Below are 23,792 nucleotides of genomic sequence, written 5' to 3' on the forward strand. Positions count from 1 at the left end.
TCTCTAACGTCTAAGAGTGTGTATATACAATATAAACAGTTTAAGCCTTTTTCACATGTATCCAAATTCATCCGTGGTTTGTCATGATGCAGTTTAGGTCACTATGAATAATACAATGTCCTTTTAGGAGCTTTATAAGTTGGCCAAAGAAAAATAGTCTTTATTAGGTTAACAGTCAATTATTTTAGGCTAAACATTTGTACTACAAGGTAGTAACATAGAGCATTCAAGACCTAAAAAAGGCAAATACTCACAGTCACTAACAAAACCTAAAAAAAGGCAACTACTCACAGTCACTACTCAAATTAGTGTAAAATATTCCATTAAAAGCAGATAACAGTTTTCTATTCCCAAACTGTATACACTTTAAACTTTAGAAAAAGTGTACTTATTCATTGCAACACAGGAATTTGGGATTTAATATTTACTTTACTTTTACTATCATTACTCTCAGAGTTTGCATACAAATTCAAGATTTTACCTTTTTCTAGAAATTTAAAAATTAATAAAAGTAAATATAAAAGATAAGGAGGGAGAAGATACATGAAGTCAAAAGGGAAAGAAAGAAAACTGATGTCAAAAAGTGGATCCTTAAAACCCATAAAGAACCTTAATCCTCAAAACATAGTCTTTATATATAATTATATTTATATACCTTTATAAATTATATATATGTTTTATATTTATATATTATTACATATGTATTTACATATATTTAAAAACTATATATATAGTTTTCTGAATTTTGTGTCTTTTTGATTAGCTGATGAATGCACTTTTTAAAAAAGATGCTAGATTGTTTTTAAAAAAAAAAAAAAAAAAGTTTTGGCCTTAAAAATGTTTTATCATCTGGGGCACCTGGGTAGCTCAGTTGGTGGGCATCCAACTTGGTATCAGCTCAGGTCCATGATCTTAGGGTTTGGGATAGAACCCCAGTTTGGACTTCCAGCTGGGCGTGGAGTCTGCTTGAGATTCTCTCTCCCTCTCCTGCTCCCTCTGCTCCCTCCTTTCACTCTTCCTCTAATTAAAAAATGTTTTATCATCCAAAATCTTACTATTCAAATTATAAAGTATCTGTGTGTATTAAGTTACATCAAATGTAAATCACCTTACAGAAAGGTAAAATTGTCTTCTACATCTAATGTTATGTAAATTATTAAAACAAAAAACAAATTTACCCTAGGAATTTGCAAGAATACCTTTATAATACTCCACAAGCTATCAGCACATTTAAGGCCCAGAAACTGGCCAAATACTACTACTTCCTGCCATTTTTTTAAAAATTTAGCTTTATGGCTGTTAAATGCATCTTCATATTTATTAATAATGCAAAAACATTTGTTATAAAAATTAGTAAAAACTAAATTTTTAAAAACTTAGTAAAAACTAAATAAAGGAATAAAACTGAATTTTCAAAGTGCTCATAATGATCTATAAAACTGTCCAACTAAAGGAAGCAACATCAAAATATGAACTGTCTTCAGGCAGTACAACTACAGGTGATTTCTTTTTCTTTTTTAACAGATTTTCTTAAATTCAGAAATGCGTATCTGGTTTTTTTTAAGATTTTTATTTATTTATTTGACAGAGAGAGATCACAAGTAGGCAGAGAGTCAGGCAGAGAGAGAGAGGGGGAAGCAGGCTCCCCACTGAGCAGAGAGCCAGATGTGGGGCTCGATCCCAGGACCCTGAGATCATGACCTGAGCTGAAGGCAGAGGCTTAACCCACTGAGCCACCCAGGTGCCCCAGAAATGAGTATCTATTATTGTTATAACTAAACTTTTTTTTTTAGAAAAAGATGAAATGTACCAAGTCAAATAACTAGAAGTAACTTCCTGATCTTCAAGGAATTGGACTCCTCAAAGAGAAGGGTTGGTTTTTAAAAACCTTACCTGGTGATAGCTGCTCAAAATAAGGGCTACAAAAAACACTCTGCACTTCATACAAGCAGAGTTACAGTAAGACAGTACAGTCTATTTTCATCTAAGTGTCAGTACTATATGCTTTGCTGTACACTGTTTCATCAGTCTGAAGGCTAAAGCAAAAGTTACCAGTTACGGTAGAATTTACTTTTTAGGGAAAAAGTAATTACCTCCATAAACTAAATCCCAAATTTTTCTCCTTTTTAATGCTATAAAAGTAGTTATGATCAAATTAGAATATGTAGAAAATATATGGAAATGTTATTCTATCTTGATATATCACAAAACCCAGCCCCCTTTACCTTCATAATATAGTGCTAAACACCATCCAGAAACAAACAAACAAAACAAAACAACCTGCTAGCCAAAAAGAAAAAAAGAACTCAGATATGAAATGGAAAACTAAAGAACTAGTTAGGTTATTATTCTTAGCCATATCAGGGCAAAATAAAAAAAGAAAAACTAGCCTGTCCTATTATGGAAATAAGGCTGCTGTGTCTGCTACGACAAAAATTTTGAAGTCAACTATTTAGCAAAGCCAACTGCCAAAAGATAACTGGTCAAAGGAGAAATATAGCATCATCACTGGATGCAATCCCAAGACAGTCAAGGAGGTAAATCTTTGCTCCTTCTCTTCTATTTCCAACTCACATAAAGAGAAACAGGATAGGGCAGGATTCAGTAATCACAGGCAAGGATAAAGAAAGTAATCACAAAATCTCAAGGACCAATCTTAAACCTAATTTGTGAAACTTAACCTAGAAGGAAAGTTTCCAGTTATTTAAAAAAATGAAAACAAATATTATCCTGTAAACCGATGAATTATCTAAAGATCAGCACAACTTAGAAAATAGTAAGTTTTGATGTATTCTGAGGATTTTATTTTGCATATGTATTTATATTTTTTCTGCTGAGTTGTCTTCTCAATTTTAATGAATAAATCTATCTCCTTTTTTATGGTTTCAATATTCATTTAAATATGATAAAATAAGCATAATCTTAGTTTCAGCTCTGCCATAAAACAGCTTGACCAAGTGTCTGGGCCTAACTTTCTTCACTTACATACAGAAAAGTATTGGTCCAAATGACTTAAATTAACACTTCCATTGTAAATTAATCATTCTATAGTTCTTCATGAGAACTTCAAGTTATTTTGGGTAACATTCCCCTTTAACTGAAGTAACACTGTTCCTAGATGAAAACAGTGGGTATATTCCCCAGTCATTCACCACATCAACACTGGTGAAGACAGTACTACAGATTTACTTCCACCCCAACTCCATCACTTCATCCATCCTCCAGCACAATAAACGCATCACTACCTACTTATTTATTTACTTACAGAGGAAATGGGTAAACCAAGCCCCACTACGGAGAGGACAGTGGTTGTGATGGTACTGTCATGGTACGGATACTGGATGCTGTTGTCTTTACAGAAAAAGCCTCTCTGAAATGGACTTATTTGGCCCAAATTTAGAACAGCCATAGGCATGGAAGCTGTTGGGGAAGGGAAAAAAGATACACATGGTTAAATTCAATTCACTTCATTATGAAGTAAACTCTACTGAATGGGATGCAAATTTTAACCATATTTGGTCCTTTCTGAAAAGGATCAATACTCCAAAATACCCAAGAGTAGAGATAAAGGAAACCATGCAGCATTAGCTTGTCCATATCAGCCCCACACTTATCAAGTATAAATTCTCTTGCTTGCGTTGACCTCTGATTTTAAAGACAATCAATAAAAGAAATACCCAGAGAAGGGAGCAAAATTGGCCCATAGAACAATAAAGCTGAAAAAACAGGAGGCTTTCTATTTTACATTTTGTAACTAGTTTATTTTTAATCAAATTGATTGATATTTTTAATATGTTTAAGAAAAAAAGGGAAAACTATAAATATATTTAGTTATCAATAATATAACAGCCAAAAATACTCAGGGGGGGAATAGAAACATTTGTTTCACATTAAAAAGCAAATTAATAGGGTTAGGAAAAAATAGAAACCATAAGTGTATTTGATAATAAAAACAGAAAGAAACTAGCCTTTTTTTCCCAAAGATATATTTAAAATGATTAGCCCTGAAAGACTTGAAATCACTTGAGCCAATTATACAATCCATTTCAAACTTTTCACCCAAGTAAAGTGAAAGACCAAAGAGAAGTTAAATAACTTAAATGAGAAGCCTTGTAGTATGTTGAAATTTACTATGTTTTTATGCTTTGTTTTATACAATGCAAACACTCTCACCTCTACTTGCTATATGTTCAGCACTAGGTTAGGCCACACAAAGGGAGACAAACTAGTATAAAACTGACACTAGGTTCAAGAGCCTAAACCTTATGTGTAGAAACAGAATGTATATTGGAGGAAATTGCTTAAAATGTAATACCAAGATAGCTATGGGGGGGGGAGGGGTGATGAAATTGTTCTGTATCTCGACTGTGACGGTTACCCATAACTCTTAGCATTTGTCAAAACTCACAGAATGTACATCAAAATAAGTGAATTTTACACTATGTAAATTTACAAAGAAATACCATAAAAAAAAAATTAAGTGTGTCTAATTTCTAAAATGATATAAAAGGTCCTATAGGAACTCAGAGGTCAACGTGAACTAGAGTAATTAGAAAAGACTATTTTTAAAAAGGCAACTGAGTTGAACCTGTCATAGCAGGTAAACCACAGGCAATAGGGAGGGGCTCAGGGAGAGCATTTAGTGGTACAAAAAAACAAGGTCAGCATGAGGTCGCACTAACAAGAGCACAGAGGGAAAGAGCAAGGGGTTTTCAAGGTATGTAACATTTTAGAGCCAACTTGTACTGCGTGCTCACACATGCCAGGCACTGGGCTACACAGATTAACTCCATTCTTACTTATAACCCTGCAGGTAATACCACTTCTCCCATTTTTCACATAAAGTTATTATGAGGCTTAGACAAATGTGGACCCTTGCTGAAACGAATAAGGAGTAAAACCAGGATCCCAGTACAGGCTGTTTCCACTGTCATTGTATATGTGGCCTCCCATGGAGGCAAGTGATCTGGATAAATTAAAACATGAGAACTGTGACAAGAAGTTGGGAGGTGGGAGACTGATGATTTGAAAAAGCTTGTTCAGTATAAAATACATATTATGTTCATAATGAAAACTCAAAGTTAATGGAACAAAATGTTCTTTGCTATGGATAACTCTTAATTCTTCAATTCTGTGGTTTTTGTTTTTTGCTTTTTTTGTTTTAAGATTTTATTTGACATAGAGAGACAGCCAAAGAGGGAACACAAGCAAGGAAGGTGGAAGAGGGAGAAGCAGGTTTCCCGCTGAGCAGGGAGCCCGATGTGGGGCTCAATCCCAGGACCCTGGGATCATGACCTGAACTGAAGGCAGATGCTTAACAACTGAGCCACCCAGGCACCCAATTCTGTGGTTTTTAATGGGAAGAAGAGAGCTTGAAATTTTCGCATTTAGTAAAAAGAATTACATATTTACAATACTGGCCTAAAAAAGGACTTTTCCTGTAGGAAATAAAATATCACTGCCCTCTTAGCTCAGTCAGGATCAGCAACAGGGTAAAATAGGGGATGCTAGAAATTAAAAAAAAAAAAAAAAAAAACAGTAGAAAGGAGACCATTTCATATAGCCTTGAAATAATCCAGTAATTAGCTGATAAGTAGTGTGTTAATAGTGAAAACAGAAGAGAATGCACAAAGGAGTGTTCTGAATATAGAAATGATTTAACTTCATGCCTAACTACAAGTGCGGAGGCAGATCTGAAGAGGACACTTCAGGGTTTGGCAAGAAAGAGAATGGTGGGCCCACTGACAGAAATGTGAAGCTGTGAGTGGGACATGGTTTATGTTGGAAGAAAATTAGTTTAGTATTGAGAATATTGCCTGTGGGGTTATCTGGTAACTTCTTAAATGCTCAGCCTCATCTCTGACTCTTCTCCATGCAGCCTTTAAGATTCCAATCACACTGAATCATTTGCTGTTGCCTTTCCATGTTATGTTTTCAAAACCCTAGGTGGCTTTATTTACGTTCAGCCTTCTACTGGGGATACCTGCCCTCTCATTTCCCCTTCAGTCCAAGGCAGGCATGCCCTGTGTATTGGTCCAGTGGCAAATTATACACACATCTATCACACTATATTTCATATTGCCTATGACATTCTATCACCAACTTGAAGGCAAAGACTATCATTCTCACATTCTTTACACCAGGCACACACACACACAGTGGGCTCTGAATAAAAATACATTAAATGGCTATAATGGCAAACAATCAGAAATAAAAAGAGATACCCAAGATACTGGCATTAGAGGTGGTAACTTAAGCCAGGGGGATGCAATGGATCAGAAACAGCCTAAAATCAAAACTAACAGAGATAAAACAATCAGCTAATGACTAAATATCCATAATGAAATCATGGACAGACTGTAGGAAAAAAAGGAAAAGAGGATGACTACATGTTCTAGAGGGCAGAGGTTGTGTCCATTTTGTTCAGCAGCACACAATGGCCATTCTTGCAAAAGAATGAACAATAGAGAAGTAGGGCAATGTTGTGATACAAAAGCCAAGAGAAGTAGCTTAGAGTAACAAGTCAGTATCTGGGCAAAGGTAGGATGCGAATACTAAGACATTAAGGAGAGTGAGAACTGAGTAGTCTCTGAGGTCTGAGGAAAAAGGGATCTTTGGATAACCACCCTTTTATTATAATATTATGCCACGCCCGCTAACAGAGCAATATCTTTATGAAGAAACTTCAGTACTGAACTTCAATACTGGGTTGTCATTGTCTAAGCATGAATACTTTCTTCTAGTTAAATATATTACAATTATTTCCTTTATTACTCATATATTACACACACACACACACACACACACACACACACACACACACACACACGTACATTCCTATGAACTGAATTCTGTGGCCCCCAGAATTCTTATTTTGGAGCTCTAAACTCCAATTTTTTCATATTTGGAGTCAGGTCTTTTAGTAGGTAATTAGGGTTAAATGAGGTCATAAATCTATTAACTTAATCCAATAGGACTGGTCTCATAAGAAGAGGAAAATAAAGAGATCCCTCTCTCCCTCCATGTACATGCACCAAGGAAAGGGCATGACAGGACACAGGAAAATGCAGCCATCTATAGGCCAGGAAGAGGGTCCTCACTTGAACTCAAGCATGCTGGCATCCCGATATCAGAATTCTAGCCTCCAGAACTGTGAAAAAATAAACTTCTAATGTTTAAGCCACCCAGTCTACACCATAATGTCACAGCAGCCCAAAAAGACTAGGACGGATAAACACACACACACACACACACACACACACACGGGCAAATCTAACCTCCCCCTCAACACACACACACACACGGGCAAATCTAACCTCCCCCTCAAGAATAAACAAACACCTCTATTTTAAAAAGCAATGGAATGGGGAAGCTGGGTGATGGACATTAGGGAAGGTATGTGTTGTGGTAAGCACTATGTATTGTCTAAGACTAGTGAATCACAGACCTGTACCCCTGAAACAAATAATACATTATATGTTAATAATTTAAAAAAGGAAAAAAGGCAATGGAATATTCTCTGCTATAAAGATTATTTTCAACAGTAATTTTGGGGGATAGTAATGGAGAGTACTGTGTCTAAGTATTATAGGAAGATGCTTCTCGAAATAAACCATTTCACGGAATAGGTATATCATTATATAAAGGATATAGAAATATTTTGACCCAAATCATAATTCTAGGAGTTTTTTTTTCTTAATTGAAATATTTCCATATGAGAAGTCGCTTTTTAAAAGTTCTTGCTAGGGGTGCCTAGGTGGCTCAGTGGATTAAAGCCTCTGCCTTCGGCTCAGGTCATGATCCCAGGGTCTTGGGATCGAGCCCTGCATCGGGCTCTCTGCTCGGCAGGGAGCCTGCTTCCTCCTCTCTCTCTCTCTGCCTGCCTCTCTGCCTACTTGTGATCTCTATCTGTCAAATAAAATAAATAAAAAATCTTAAAAATAAAAAAATAAAAAAAAATAAAAGTTCTTGCTAAACATCTTTCAGTCTTCTAAACATACTTGTTAACTATAGTATGTCTGCTCTTAGTGCATGCCTTCTAAGATATACAGAGGAAGATAAATAAATGAATACCTCGACAGATAGATAGGCTTCCTATATTCTCCTTCAATAAAGTGATAATTGAAATCTCTCCCATATTATAGTACATACATCCTTAAAGACATGGTATTACAAAATATTCCAAAATTCCAAAAGGATAAATGGAATTACTCTCAAACACATTTTAAAGAGAAACTAATGTCAATTTTTAGTATGTAGAAGCACCAGCTTTTTCAGGTCTCTTTGCAAGGGGACTCGGCACAAAGCTGTAGCAAACCAGTTGCTGCAGTTGCACCACCCTGTCTTCAGCTTCGGGATGTTTCTCATGGCCAGAAATGCTCTTAGTCGTCTCCAAGATCAAAGCATGCAGTAAGGGACGCCTGGATGGCTCAGTCAGTTAAGCATCTGCCTTTGGCTCAGGTCACCATCCCAGGGCCCCTGGAGGCTCACAATGTGCTCTCTGCCCGGCGGGAAGTCTGCTTCTCCCTCTGCCGGCCGCTCCTGTTTGTCCGCATGCGCTCTGGCTCGCGCGCATGTCTCTCTCTCTCTGACAAATAAATAAAATCTTAAAACAAAAACAAAGCATGCAGCAAGCAACAGCAACACAGAGCCACCAGAAACAGACATCCGATTTCCATGACAAATATGGCAATGCTGTATTAGCCAGTGGAGCTACTTTCTGTATTGCTGTACGTGCATACACAGCAACACAAACTGGAACAGAATGGATCTTGTCCCCTGTTGGCAGCATCACCCCAAAGGAATGGAGAGATCAGTAACCCTCCCAGACGGTATAATATTGAACGGTTTCAAAACAATTTCATAACTGATGCCAAGTAAAAGCACAGTGCACCCATTAAAATACGGCATGACTGAAAAAATAAAGCACATCTGAAACCTAAAGAAAAATAAGTTGAAGCAACAATTTTTAAAGAGTGCTAAATTTACTTCATGAGAAGAACAAAATAAAAATCTAGACATTAAAGTGATTAAATGGACTTCAGTTCATACTACCTCCCCATGTTTTCTCAAAAGATCCTATTTCAGACATCTAAGTAAGTATTATGCCATCCAGGGAAATTCAAATGTCCATTCTCTTGAAAATCTCCCTTCTTATTCATTCAGACATTTCAATTCCTATTATATTGCAACCACAGTGCCAGGAAAAAAGACTGGAAGGGGAGACAAATGAGTAAGGGTACACCAAAAAATGTTTAATAAAAGAGATAGTGCTACAGGAAAGTAACAGCTATAATTACAAGCAAAAGTGAAGCTTAGAGTATTGAGACAATGCAGCAATCAGGACCCCAGCAGGAAACAGCACCCTTAAATGGAGTAATTTAAGAACCGCTTAATAAAGGACTATTGACAAGGTATGGAAGACGGTCAGAGTCAAGGGACAGTGCAACCTCCTGAAGCTGCCACCCCTAAGCCTTAAAAGTACAAAGAGGACAGCTTCATGAGAACTGTGACCTCTGGGAAAGCAAACAATACATGAAGTGGCAGGAGAAGCCAAAAAATTAACACAGCAACCCTACTCTCCTTCTACCAATGTTTCCCATTGTCCAAACACATCTAGAACTCAAAGGGCAAGGTCAGCCTCCTGGCACTGAGGGCAGAGTAGGCAATGATGAGAACCGGTCCACAGAAGGAAATGGAATATATCCAGAGCTACATATCAGAACAAGGTAAAACCAGTTAGGGTCTCACCATGGAATAGATAATAAATAAAAGTGGATAACTGTGGAAAACCTCATCAATGAACTATTTACAGAATCTGTACTAAAACTATATATTAGGAACTTTAAATTTTATTATGTGGGTAAAGGAGACACAAAATCCAATCTGTACTTTAGCAGGGGGGAAAACTCTTGAGAAGAGCCATATAAAGGAAAAAGCAGTGTAAAGTTAGAATAGAGGGAAAGTCCAGAGCCAAGAAATACAGTGTATTTCTTGTATGTGTATGAGAGATGCTGAGGGCCTGAAATAGAGAAGCAACAGCTGGAATAGAAGAAACAGATTCTAAATATATTTAGGAGAGAACTTTACGCCATGTCTCTTGAAACATATACATGGATAGGCGTCTTTCTCTTACACACATCTACCTACAGACATTCAGTCTTCGGTATCTCTCCAGAATATATTTTCCGCTTTTCCTTTGAGTAGATGACTGTTAACATTCCTCCCACAATCCTGCTTACAATAAGCACTCTAAGGAATATTTGTTGAATAAATAAATGAACAAATGAATAAACAAGTGAGCAAAGCCTCTGAGGCACATAAAACATTTGTGTAACCATAAACTCAGGTTTTCAAATGTTTTAAGTAACTTGAGTCTTTTGGAAAGAAACATTTAAACAAATAAATCAAGAAAAGACCCAAAAACAAAAACGGAAAAACAGATTATCAATCTGAAGTTCAAGAACATGCTAGGGTAGCACTTCCAATTCTATGTTCTAACAACTATTTCTCAAGCATGTTTTCCACTAGGCAGGCAAAGTGTTGACAAATAAAGATAAACAGGCTGATATACCCACGTTGAATGCTACAAGAAATTTATAGTTCTATAAATGCCTGGAATCCTGAGGGCAATGCCTGTACATAGAAAGCTTCAGATTTGGCTACTGTGGAAGCCCTTCTCCTGGCAGCACCCCTTACTCTTTCCTTAGGGAGTAAAGAAGTTGGGGCCCCAAACCAATCCTCTTTACTGATTTGGCCAAAACAGAGGCCCACAACTTCCCTGCCAAAAAGCACAAGGGTCAGATGTGAAAAAGAGAGGACAGAAAGTATAAAGCATTAATACTTCAAGACAGGACTTTACAAATAATGAACAATCAGCTCCAGATCCATCTTTTCCTAGCCTCTTCTCTAGAACCACTAGAAACAATCAGATCTGAAACTTAATCACAAAGCACACATTTACCTACCTGCCCGTAACAGTGGTATTGGATTTCCAGTCTCAGCACCTGCCTCTAAACATCTTCAGAGTTAGCAAAGAAATTTGTTCAAGATTCCCACATAAAATGTTATCACATACTGTACAACTCTATAGTACATACTATACTGTACACTCTCAGTAAAAAGGATAAACCATAATGTGGTGTCTTATTCACCAATAAAAAATATTTGCTCTTACCAGAAATACCTGAAATAATCAGCAACCTAACTCACAACACTCTTATATAGCCATCCTGCTGGTCTTGCAGCAATTTATAAACCCAAATCACAAAACACAAACATCCTTAGAAGAAAGGTTTCCTTTATAGTGAAAAGATTAATATTATGGTTGTGGATTTTGACTGTGAATCCTTATAGGTTTCACTACTCAAAAAACGATTAATCATCTTCCACGGCCCTTCTCATATATGTCCAAGAAGAAGAATAAAAACTAACATGTATTGAGCAACTATTATAGCATTGTTATCATGCTAAGGCACATACAAGTGTATGTTATCTTCATATAAAAACATATTGGGGAGCCGAGGTGGTATGTGTCTGACTCTTGATTTCAGTTCAGGTCCTGATCTCAGGATTGTGGGATCGAACCCCGCATCAGGCTCTGCACTCAGCGCAGTCTGCTTAAGAGTCTCTCTCCCTCTTCCTTTGCCTTCCACTCGCTTGCTCTCAAATAAATAAATCTTTTTTAAAAAACTGTACTTATACTTCAGACTTACTACCATAAAATCTGGAAAAATTTTTAAAACCTAATGAATGAGTATGGATCATATACATAGAAATATGTCCAATATATTGTTAAGTAATCAAAATAATCTATACAAACACTATATTCAGTATAATTTCACTTACATAAAACAAATTATGTGTTTGTATCTAAATTGTCATCAGAAAGCCTAGAATATATCACCAACTTTTAAGCAGTTATGTCCAGAGACGGTATTCATACAAATCAGGAAGCAAACTGATTTCCTACTGTATATACTTCCATGTTTGAGTATTTTACAATAAAACAAAAGGCCAAAATAATTAATTTTGAAATTTTAAAAAATACTTTATCACAATGAAGAAGTTTTTCATTGTTTCCTGAAATGCTATACATGCAACTTACCTAAAAAAGTCCTATCTATGGGAAATATATTGTTTGAATCCAGGACAAAGCAAAAGCCTAATTTACTCTCTTGTTTAAAACAAAAAACAAAGCAATAGAAATCATCCCTTCACTTTTTAACCTGACTGACAGGATCAGAAAGAAGTACACTTACAGTGAAATAATTACTTTGGGGATGTCTGCTCTCATAATTTTTGAGAGCTATGCTTATCTATCACATATTAAGTAGATAAATCAAAACTCTTTATCTAGGGGCACCTGGGTGGCTCAGTGGGTTAAAGCCTCTGCCTTCGGCTCAGGTCATGATCCCAGGGTCCTGGGATTGAGCCCCACATCGGGCTCTCTGCTCAGCAGGGAGCCTGCTTCCTCCTCTCTCTCTGCCTGCCTCTCTGCCTACTTCTAATCTCTGTCAAATAAATAAATAAATTAAATAAATAAAAAAAAAAAGAATTAATTCACTTGACATTCCTACATCTTCCCCTAATTCTCCTTCCCACCTCCGCTCCTCCCATTTGTATCCTTTTCCATCATCTTTCTTTGTTCTCTATATATTGCCTCCTTATCTGGTTAAATTATAGAACTAAAGTCATTTTTAATATTAGTTATGCTAATTACAATTTTATGTTTTCTGTCCTAGTTTCAAAAGCAGGATTTCGGGGTGCCTGGGAGGTTCAGTTGTTGGGCGTGTGCCTTCCACTCAGGTCATAATCCCAGGGTCCTGGGATCCAGCCCCACATAGGGCTCCCTGCTCAGTGGGAAGCCTGCTTCTCACTCTCCCACTACCCTGCTTCTGTTCCCTCTCTCACTGTGTCTCTGTCAAATAAATTTTTAAAATGTTAAAAAAAAAAAAGCAGAATTTCATTTCTCGAAGGAAAAGAGAAAACATTCGTTCAGTACCTGCTATTTGCCAAGTATTTGTCTATGTATTGTCTCCAACAATTCCATGAAAGGGGAAAAAAAGACAATCCTCTAAAATCTGTAGATTTGAAAACTTAAAAGTCACTAAATTGTAGGTCAAGAAGAATCAAAATGAAAATCACAAAATAGTTTGAAATGAACAATGAAAGTATAATAAATCAAAGCTTAGAGTATAGAGCTAAAATACTACACATAAAAATAAAGACCTTTAAGTTTATACATCAGAAAAGAGGAAATAAGCATTCAGTATAATAACTTATTTTTAAATCTCAAGAAAGTGAAAAGAATATGGATCAAATATTAATGAAATAGAAAAAGAAGCAAAAATCAGATCAATAAAACTAAATGAGTTTCTACAGGTTAATGAAATGATCACTCTTGTTAAAGGCTTAAGAAAATGAAAGAAAAACACAAATAGAGCAAATTATTAAAATGTACTACCTATATCTCTGGGCTAAATCTTACCAGAAACTCAGAAACACTAAGTAACTCACCCAAGAGTACACAGCTTGTGGGATAGAGTAGGGCAAATAATCAATATTACACAGGTGGTAAGGAGGGAAGCCAGCATTTTAACAAAAAGTTCCTTATCTTTTCACCACATCATACCACCTCTTTTTTTAGGAAAGGAGTCTAACTACTAGGGTCTCAGTTTTCTTACCTATGAATGACAAAGAAGAATGACATTATCTCTTAGGTCCCTTTCAGTCAAGTCCATGATTCTATGAGTCTAAGCTGATCTGCACATATAGACAAATAACTGACTTCCTTTGGTCAGATTGCAGGTGAAAGTGGAATTGCTTTGGATGAGCTAGACTACATCTTAATCTACTATGTGTGTGCTGACTGAGACATCCTGATGTCTAAGTACACTTTGCTGTAAACTACAGAAGAGAAATGTGAAACCTCAGCAAAACTTAAAACAAAAATAAACAATGAGGGAACTGCTTCTAGGAGCTCATGTTTTACCAAAAGGGGTAATGCATAAAACCTTTATGTAAGAAATATTCTCCCTTTGAAAAAAAAAGTCCAGCATATATCAATTTAACCATGTTTGTGCGTTTTTCTACATATAATATACTTGAGTCTAACAAGTAAGTCTACAGTTACATTTGTGAAATTTGCTTCTATGAACCCTTTCATTTTCCCCTTTTAGCAATCCTAGGTTAAAAGTAAACAAAAATTTTTTGGCTCTTTACTATTTTGTGCTACCTAAGCAGTTTTTAGAAAATTGCATTCATTCCAAACCTAAGGAATATTCTTTATTTGGTGTCAAATTCAGTTTGAACAAAATACATTTGCAGGGGTGTATAGTATTTTTCTTGCTTCCTTTGGAAACAGGTGTTATATATTCTCTACAGAATCACAGGAGAAATCTTCCTGTTGACAAGAATTACATGTTATTTCTGAATAGAGTTTCCTTCTCGTCCTTTATAAAGGATCATTAGGTGTCCAAAAGTAAAAAGAATCACTCAAAAATTTTCCAATTTAACAAATTAAACTAGTAAGTTTGTAGGTAAGAGAGATGGTTCCCTTTACAGATTCAGTGCACTCCTAATTAATATGCCTCTTCATTTGACACAAATGTTTCACGTCTAGTACACAGCTAGACACTCACATCTGACACTCAAGAGAGAATGTAAACTAAAGATAAATACCAGAAATGATCAATTATAAAGAGGACAGGCCATGAGATTTTATTTAGATCACTCAGAGAAAGTGACAACGGCCATAATCTTGGAAAGAAAACACAAAGTCAACAAAGCCAACTAATAAGGAATGGATCTTTCAGGAAAATAGGATGAGAACATGAAGGAAAAGATAATGTCAGGGAAAATGAAGGGGTATTTTTAAAAAATTACCTGTAACAGGAGCTACTTTTTACTTAACTCTCACCCTATATCCTGACAGAATTCTAGGTGTTGCAGCTTTGTAATCCCTCAATAACTTGTAAAGGTAGATAGTATTACAACATTTTGAAGATGAAGAAACCTGCCCAAGGCCACATAGTTGTAGAGTTGGGACAGGCCAATGAGGCCATGAGCCCACTGAGTTCATTTGGTCTTAACAAATGCCACTTACAAGGAAGCTGAGCAGAAAAAGAATAGACAAGAGGTCACTGATAGAAGGACTACAGCACCTGAACTGAGAATAGAAAGACTGACGAGATTTAAGGAGTGAAGACTGAGCGGGTAGAGGTGACAAGGGCACCTGGGCAGCTCAGTCAGTTAAGCCAGAAAGGCCTTAACGATGTAAATGAATGGATAGAGCTACAACCAAAGTAGATGGAGGAAATGAAAGCATAGGTAGACAACCAAGACCATCAAGAACAGGGTTAGCTAGGATTTTTTACAAAAAAATTTATAAGCTTCCTATTTCATTTGTATTGCTACACAATGTAGTCAGGACACAAGTCCTCTTTGGGGAAGTCACATCCAGTTACTAGTACCGGCTTCACCTATTTTCCCTGTTCCCATGCTCCCCCTGGCCCTTTGGCCCTGATGGAAAAGCGTGGCAAAGAATCAAGAGAACTAAAACAGTGTGCGTACCTCTGTGCATTTGGCACCATACTGAATATTTAACATTAATTTTCACTTCATCCTCATAATACTAGAATAGAAGCTCCATTAGGAAAGGATTTTTTTGTTTTGTTCGCTGATCTATCCCAAGCACCTAAGTCAGTGCTTAAAAGAGGGCAGGCCCTCAACAAGTATTTGATGAATGCACAAAGTCACCTTGTAAAACAGGTATTATTATCCCCATTTTAAAGATGAGAGGATGACTCAGAAAGGATAAGTAACTTAATTAAAGTCATAGATATAATAAGGGTGAAATTAAAAATATTTAACAACTAGTGCTGCACCAGCACTGGCCACTCAGAACAGACACCAGCTGGTGCTAGAAAAGCTGGGTTCTGCTTCAACCTTTCAGTTGAGGATCTTAGAGAGGTCCACAGCAGGGTAGTTGTGGGCTGGAGAAAGGAAAACTCAGATGTGTATTACTGGCTATCAGCTGTGATAATATGTGGTACATCCAGGTTTCAAACATGTACTTATTTAACTCTAAATCGTTCTAAATGAAGTGGGAAACAGGGGCACCTGGGTGGGACGATCCGTTAAGCATCTGACTCGAGGTTTTGCTCAGGTTGTGATCCTGTATCTTAAGGTCAAATCCTGCATCAGGCTCCATGCTCATCGTGGAATCTTCTTGAGATTCTCTCTCTCCCTCTTCCTCCGCCCCTCTTGCTCATAATCCCTCTCAAATATAAATCTTTTTTAAAAAATGAAGTGGGAAACAGTACCATTTGCTAAAAAAAAATCAGAGACCAAAGGATAAATGGAGGTTTTCATAGAGCAGAAAAACATCAAAACAACTGTAATGGAATAAAGAGACTAACACACTCAACAACTGCAATGGGAAATGGAATTAGAAATGCATTAAAGATTGATCACTGAGTTCAATCTGTTGCCAGACAACACACACACACACACACACACACACACACACACACACACAAAATGATCCAACTCAAGTAGGGCACTGAGAAATAACAGAAATATGAAAGGGCAAAGTGAAACTATACTGTGAGGATGTTCTGTCCCAGGTAAATATCGTGGATAGGTCTCAATAAAAAATAAAAAACCAACACTGGCTCTTGAGCAAGAAAGGGCTTGGAGAAAGCTGTACTGCAGAAGGATGAGTTTGTGTAAGAGAGAGGTGGAAGAGTGGAAAGAGCCATGCACCAGGTAGGAGGGGTCGGCGGCACTGTGTTTGGGTGTGATTCACAGAGATGGTACGTGAAGTATCCGGGGCAAGAGTTCAAGAAACAGAGCAACCTCGGGCTTTTACAGACACCTGCACTCTGGTCACCGGCTTGAACTGACCACAACATCTCTGTGGCTGATGGTTTTACTATAAAAAGTACTTAAGTATCTTGCTGGGTTTTTTTTCGTTTTGTATTTAAGTTGGGACAAAGGGGAGAAAAGGAGGTTTCGTAAGTGACATTTACCAAAGAAGGATTTTACTTTTTGTACTTTTCTGTCAATAATGACCTACAATACACTCAACCTTGCAGTTTCTTAGTTCATCAAGACACACAAAATAAATTTGTGTATATATTTAAACAGATGTTTTTGAAAAAAGAAATCCAGGACTATAATGGCAGGTTATTTTAATATGGACTCAGATTGCTACGAGCGTGCGCACACACACAGCCTATTTATTCATACACCAACAAAAATAGAAAGGAAGAAGTTGGTCACCTGTTGTTCCCTGCCCAAAAGACACAGAGTGCCAACTGGCCAGGAACATATATTCCTTCCACCCTCTCATGGTAACAGCTGTTCCCTTTCTTTTTCAAGATGGCAAAGGTCACAGTCAGTAGCACACTTTCCTTGTAGATTTCTATGTACAAAAGGCAAGGAGATGGCTGACGTAATAGGGTGTGGGGAGAGACGGCTAATTTTCTTCTATTTTACTTTCTCCTCTGTGCACTTATCAGCAATCTATTTTGGGTTTCTTTGATATTTGAAGCTGTAACTATAATCATTTCTCAGCCAAAAAAAAAAAAAATTCTGTTTACGTGAGGCTGGAATTTGGAACGATAAAAGCATTTTGAGAGTTCAAGGTCAAAAACTGTAGCAAAATTCTACAGTAACATTTACATCATTAGTGGTTGCCTAATTAGAAATGCATTATGCTAAGTGAAGAAGCCAGACTCAAAAGGCTACATACTGCCTGATTTCATTTATATTACTTTATAGGATAGAGAACCAATCAGTGGTTGCCAGAGATATAGGATGCGGAAGGATGTGACTACAAAAGAACAGCATGTGGGAATTTATTTGGGGTAACAGATCAGTTCTGTATCTTGTATAGTAGTTACATGACTCTAAAGCATAAATTGTCTAAGTTCATAGAACTGTATGTCAAAAGAGTGAATTTTACTCTTGACTTAAGCCTCATTTCACATTTCTCTATTTCCCATATCTGTTCCAAACCTCTTGCCACACTCTACACAATGACCCCACCTTCCACCTAGCTAACATCTACTTGCTACTCTAGCTTCTATTTAGCTACTCCTGACATCTTTCCTTTGATGTGGCACAGTAAGGTCCTGCATAGAGTTGGGACTTCCCCACCTAACTTGAGTTTATTTCTGGCATTCTGCCAGTTACTAAACTTAAGGGAGCATGGGCCAATTACTTACCTATCTGAGCTGGATTTCCTCATATGGAGAATGCAAAAAAATACTGTTTATATACCTTCCATAACAGTTGTAAACTAAGAGCCAAGTAATGTGCCTAACATAACACGAAGCACATTAAGAGAGCTTAATTGGTACTTATTCCCTATTTTTTCCCTCTGCCTATTGCTTCTAGTGAAAAAGTACCAAACTTGGAAGATCTATCAACACATACACAAGAAGATTTCATCAAATTATCAACTACATTACTTTAGATAGCTTTCTTCAAAGGCTTGTCAATGGCCAACAAATTTCAGAAAACAACCTAGGATAGTGAATCAAAGGAAAGATTCTTCTTTGAAGAGGTTCCTCTTTGAAAAGTTTACTTAGTCATTAAAGAAATTATGACCTATAGGGTTCTATCTAGGTATTATTTAAGCTTTTAAAACCAAGCGTCATGTATCCAGTTGAGAACACCTAGTTAAGCTACTTCTCTGAATATAAAATGAGTCTTCCAGTCGCAGCAATCCCATCCACAAGCTTTGCTTAACCAACAAAGTCTCTCTTATTGTAGTTGGTCAAGTAAGAGATAACTTCTCCCACACAGTGGGAAGGCCTATATTCCAAAGAATAACAACCGTGAGGGGCACCTGGGTGGCTCAGTCTGTTAAGCATCTGCCTTCGGCTCAGGTCATGATCCCAAGGTCCCGGGATGGAGCCTCAAGTTGGGCTGTCTGCTCAGTAGGGAGTCTGCTTCCCCCACTCTCTCTCTGCCTGCCTCTCTGCCTACTTATGATCACTCTCTGTCAAATAAACAAAATCTTAAAAATAACAACTGTGTGTTTACTATTATACTGTTTCTTGAATAAAGCTGGCAAACTGATACCTTTTTAAAATTTCTAGAACAGTCATCTTCTAGAAAAATGTATGCATAACTGCCTCTTAAGAGGCAGCCAACTGGTGGTTGGGGGCAGATTTAAAAACCTTTCAGGAGATTGCTTTAGTAACAAAGGAAATCAGAATTATTTGATTCCACCATTTTGGTACAAAATTAGTTATCTCAGTGCTCAAAATATGAGTAAGAAATAACTCAGGAGTCAAAATTACAAATCAAAATTTTTCAATAGCCTACTAAATAAAATCCAGACCTGAAACCACAAATGCATTTGACAGTTCATGTACCCCCCCAATAAAAAATGTATTGTATAATATAAACCTTAGAAGTATTTATGTGGATCCATCATGTCTAGTCTGAAATTACACCAACTGGCCAGGGTCCAAAACTAAATTAAAATTATACTAAGATGAGTCTCAGAAGAAAAACATGAAAATGTTTACTTTGGCAGGAAGTCACCAAAGTGGCATATCAAAATTAGTAAGTTTTTTTAACGTACACACACACACACATTTTTTTAAAGGCACACATGCCAAAAGAGTTGGTAAAATTCCTTTCTTAATGGTTATGATTACTGCAGTAGCAAATCATACATCCGTTTTCCCAAAAATATATGTTTGTACTACTCAAGTTGTTTTACACAGAAGATAAGCTGAAGAAGCAAGGATTCCCACCAATTATTACTTCAAGGCAAACATAAAATGATGAAACTACACAATGAACATCAGCTACCTGGGAAGCAAGAAAAAAGACAGGCAGGCATCAGTTTGTTAAGTGCTTGTTAAGTACCAGGTGCTTTATTTATAAAGATTCTCACTTATTCCTAACAAATCTATTACACAGACCAAATTCTCTCCATCACACAAGGGAAGAAACCGAAGCTCAGCAGGATGAAATAACCATCTGTGTGACCCAAATGAAGAATACATAGCAAAGCAGATTTCTGAAACCAAGTTTGCCAGGCTCCACATCCCAAACTCCACCATACTTGGTAACGGTTATTTGGAAAACAAAGGTATGAAGTAATCCATTGTTCTCAGCAAAGAGGGTTCTTCAAGAGGAGTTCAACTATTCCTATACAGGACTATTGATATAAAAATGGTATTCCTAGGGGTTCATGGCTGGCTCAGTAGATACAGAATGCGATTCTTGATCATAAGTTCAATGTACCATATTGGGTGTAAAAACACACATATACTTGGGAGTTGTTTTGTTTTGTTTTAAATAAAATGTATTCCTATACCTGACAAGATTATTCTTGCCCCGTCTGGCATATCATAGGTAACCATGACAACCTATTATTTTAGGCCATTAGTATGTCAGCTGATAGCCCTAACTGATCTGCTCACATTCTCAGAAATGATTCTGCTGGCCTGTGCTTGGAATCTTCTCTACTATATTCTCCTTTCTCAGTCCAACATTTTTTTTTAAGATTTTTATTTTTTTTTGTATTTGTCAGAGAGAGAGAGGAAGTGAGGGAAAGAGAGCACAAGCAGCGGGAAGGGAGCAGAGGGAGAGGGAGAAGCAGGCTCCCCACTGAGCAAGCCTGAGGCAGGGCTGGATCCCAGGATCCTGGGATCATGACCAGAGCTGAAGGCAGATGCTTAATTGACTCAGACAACCAGACATCCCCCCAACATTTTAAAGTAATTACCAATACCCACAATTTCCATTTTTTCACCTAATACCCACTTTTCAGAGCACTCCAATATGGAAATTGCTTTCTTACATGAGATTATCAATGACCTTTTTGTAACAAAATCCAATAGACACTTCTCAGATTTTAATTTACTGGACCTTTCAAGAGAATGCAGACATTGTTACCACTCTTTCCTTGGGGCACTCTCTTCACTTGGCTTTCCAGGAACATTCCCCTAGCTTTTAGTGTTCCCTCTCAGTCTTGATGTTCTTGATTTTTTTCAACAATCTGAAAGTCTAGTGTTTCTCAAAACTTCATCTTAAACCTTCTCTTCGTCTCACTTTGTAACTCCCATTTGGGATTTCACCAATTCTCATAACTTCAATTACCATTAATACATGAGTGACTCCCTCTCAAAAGTCAGACCATTCCTCTGAGCTCTAGACCCATTTATGCAAACAAGGACTTGATACTTCCCCTTCAAAATCTCAAAGGCACCTTAAACATAAACCAGAACTGGGGCACCTGGGTGGCTCAATCAGTTAAGCATCTGTCTTCAGCTCAGGTCATGATCCCAGAGTCCTGGGATCAAGCCCTGCATTCTCCCTCTCCTCTCGTTCTTCTCGCTCTTGTTCTCTGTTGATATGTTTGTCTCTCCCTCTCTCTCAAATAAATAAAATTTTTAAAAAAATTATCTCTTCCAGACCCCTCTTCCTATCTCAGATCAGGTTCTCTCCTAGTGCTCCCCAGCTCAGTACTGGCAGAAATCAACATCAATCCATTAAACAAGCCAGAACCTTCAGAGCTATCCTCACTATCTCCAACTTCCCACATCCAATATGTCACCAAAATCTTTTCATTTTACCTCCCAGAATTCTCAAATCCATCCGCCTTTCTCCATAGCCACCATTACCTCTTTAGTCTCACTACCATGATCTCACTTGGACCATTTCAACAGCCTTCTTAAAAATTTTTTATTTATTTATTAACATATGATGTATTATTTGTTTCAGGGGTACAGGTCTGTGAATCATCAGTCTTACACAATTCACGGCACTCACCATAGCACATATCCTCCCAATTTCTATCACCCAGCCACCCCATATCTCCCATCCCCCTCCCCTCCAGCAACCCTCAGTTTGTTTCCTAAGATTAAGAGTTTCTTATGGTTTGTCTCCCTCTCCAGTCCCATTTTGTTTCATTTTTCCCTCCCTTTTCCCCATGACCCCACCGCCCTGCCTCTCAGTTCCTCTCCCTAAATCCATCCTTTTCCAGCCTTCATCCATCTATTATTCTAACCTATAGCCAAACTCATCATTTTAAAAAGCTATCTCACATTCTCCTACTCAAAACTCTTTTTATAAGCCCTCATAATACCCATCTCTCTCCTTTATAGCACTTAACTGATTCATTTTTGTATTTATTTGTGTGATTCCATGAATCTCCTCTGCTTAAGAGTGTGGCACACATGGGCATCTGGGTGGCTCAGTCAGTTAAGCATCTGCCTTCGGCTCAGGTCATGATCCCAGGGTCCTGGGATCCAGCCCCAAGTCAGAATCAGGCTCCCTGCTCAGAGGAGAGTTTGTTTCTCCTGGTCCCTCTGCCCTTCTCCCTGCTAGTACGCTCTCTCTCGCACTCTCTCTCTAATAAATAATATCTTAAAAAAAAAAAAAGTGTGGCACACAACATATGAGACAAATACCTGTGGAATAAACAAATGCCTACTATGTAACACATAAGCCAAAGAGAATATACCGATAAAGACCCAGTCCTTTTCAGATAAAGAAACTGAAGCTGTGAATGTTGGTGATTTATCGTAACTATAGGTGAAAGAACTGGAATTCAAACTCAGACCTGTAGGTTTCCAATGTCCACACTTAACTTTTTATGCATCCCATAAATACAAAAGAATTCTCTAAAAACTTTTATACATTAGTAAAAATAAATGGAAATTATTTCATATCTTGGTAAAACAAATTTTTTAAAGTTCTGTTGAAACTACAAAGTAAAACATTCTAACCTCTTTAAAATGGAATAACAGTCTGTTTCCCTCTTATTTTGCCTAATAGTACTTTGCATAGATAAGATGAATACACAGATATAATTCACACCCTTTATTATTGTAAATATTAATATGTCTGTATGTCATATTACATAAACACCTTCTCCTGAATTATATTTAGATAACTCACTAAAATATGCCTATGGCTAGCCCTGTATGAACTGTAAGATTTCATTATTTGTTATATCTGACAGTTCAAAATGTCAAACTCGTCAACTTTTACTACAACTTTGACTTAACAAAATACTCAACAAAGTTTTGTTTGTTTGTTTGTTTTAAGTAAGCTCCATGCCGAGTGTGGAGCCCAAAGAGGGGGCTGGCTTCAACTCACAACCCTGAGATCAAGACCTAACTGAGATTAAGTCAGACGCTTACTGACTGAGCCATGCAGGAGACTCCCACCCCAATAGCTCATTCTTAATCATGAAAAGTCCAAAGACAGGACATATGGGTAACTAACACAGCATTTTTTCAGTAATCTGACTTTTTTCCCTAGTAAATCTTAGACAAAGTTTGAATTAATTGACCAACCTAAAGGATAAATTCCTTACTTTTAAAATCACTATAAATGTGACCCTTAAATTTTTCCAAATGAAAAATCAGAATCTCCACCACAATCCCTTTACTGGGCAGCAAGCAATCTCAGGCCTTTAGGAAGCACAACCTCATGATTAATTCTCTCATCCTTTCTATCAAAGAAGCTTCATCCTCTTCTGAACTCCTCTTAGAAGGCAAAAACAGATCATCCAGCAATATTCACTTCCTTCATTTTCCTTGTTTTCTTTTTCCCCACTCTCTTTTTTGACTCCCTTTTTATTAGAAGTAATTTATTTCCGATGAGCACCGGGTGTTACATGCAACTGATCAATCATTGAACACTACATCTGAAACTAATGATGTACTACTATATGTTCGCTAACTGAAATTAAATTAAAAAAATTTTTTTAAATAAAGTAAAAAAAGCCCACATCAGTGCCTTTAGGCTCT

At 37.1% G+C, this 23,792-nt stretch overlaps 2 protein-coding genes across 8 annotated transcripts in view; one reads left to right on the forward strand and one right to left on the reverse strand.

The window, feature by feature from the left end:
• Positions 1–23,792, reverse strand: part of LOC111156867 (phospholipid phosphatase 1) — a 98,456-nt gene that overhangs the window by 61,832 nt on the left and 12,832 nt on the right. For 2 of the 7 annotated variants that reach the window (XM_022517977.1, XM_022517975.1), the window contains one exon: positions 3,266–3,420. The exons of the other annotated variants lie outside the window; for them this stretch is intronic. In XM_022517977.1, coding sequence (XP_022373685.1) covers positions 3,266–3,420 — 155 coding nt within the window. The remainder of the gene's footprint in view (positions 1–3,265; positions 3,421–23,792) is intronic. 7 annotated transcript variants of the gene reach the window in all.
• On the forward strand, positions 8,348–8,819 carry LOC111156868 (cytochrome c oxidase subunit 7B, mitochondrial-like). The gene is made up of 2 exons (XM_022517980.1): positions 8,348–8,409; positions 8,624–8,819. Exons 1-2 carry the CDS (start codon positions 8,357–8,359, stop codon positions 8,817–8,819), a joined length of 249 nt encoding a protein of 82 aa, XP_022373688.1. The 5' UTR covers positions 8,348–8,356.

Source organism: Enhydra lutris, unplaced genomic scaffold, assembly GCF_002288905.1.
Source record: "Enhydra lutris kenyoni isolate GAN:26980312 unplaced genomic scaffold, ASM228890v2 scaffoldscaffold50, whole genome shotgun sequence".
NCBI classification, from domain to species: domain Eukaryota; kingdom Metazoa; phylum Chordata; class Mammalia; order Carnivora; family Mustelidae; genus Enhydra; species Enhydra lutris.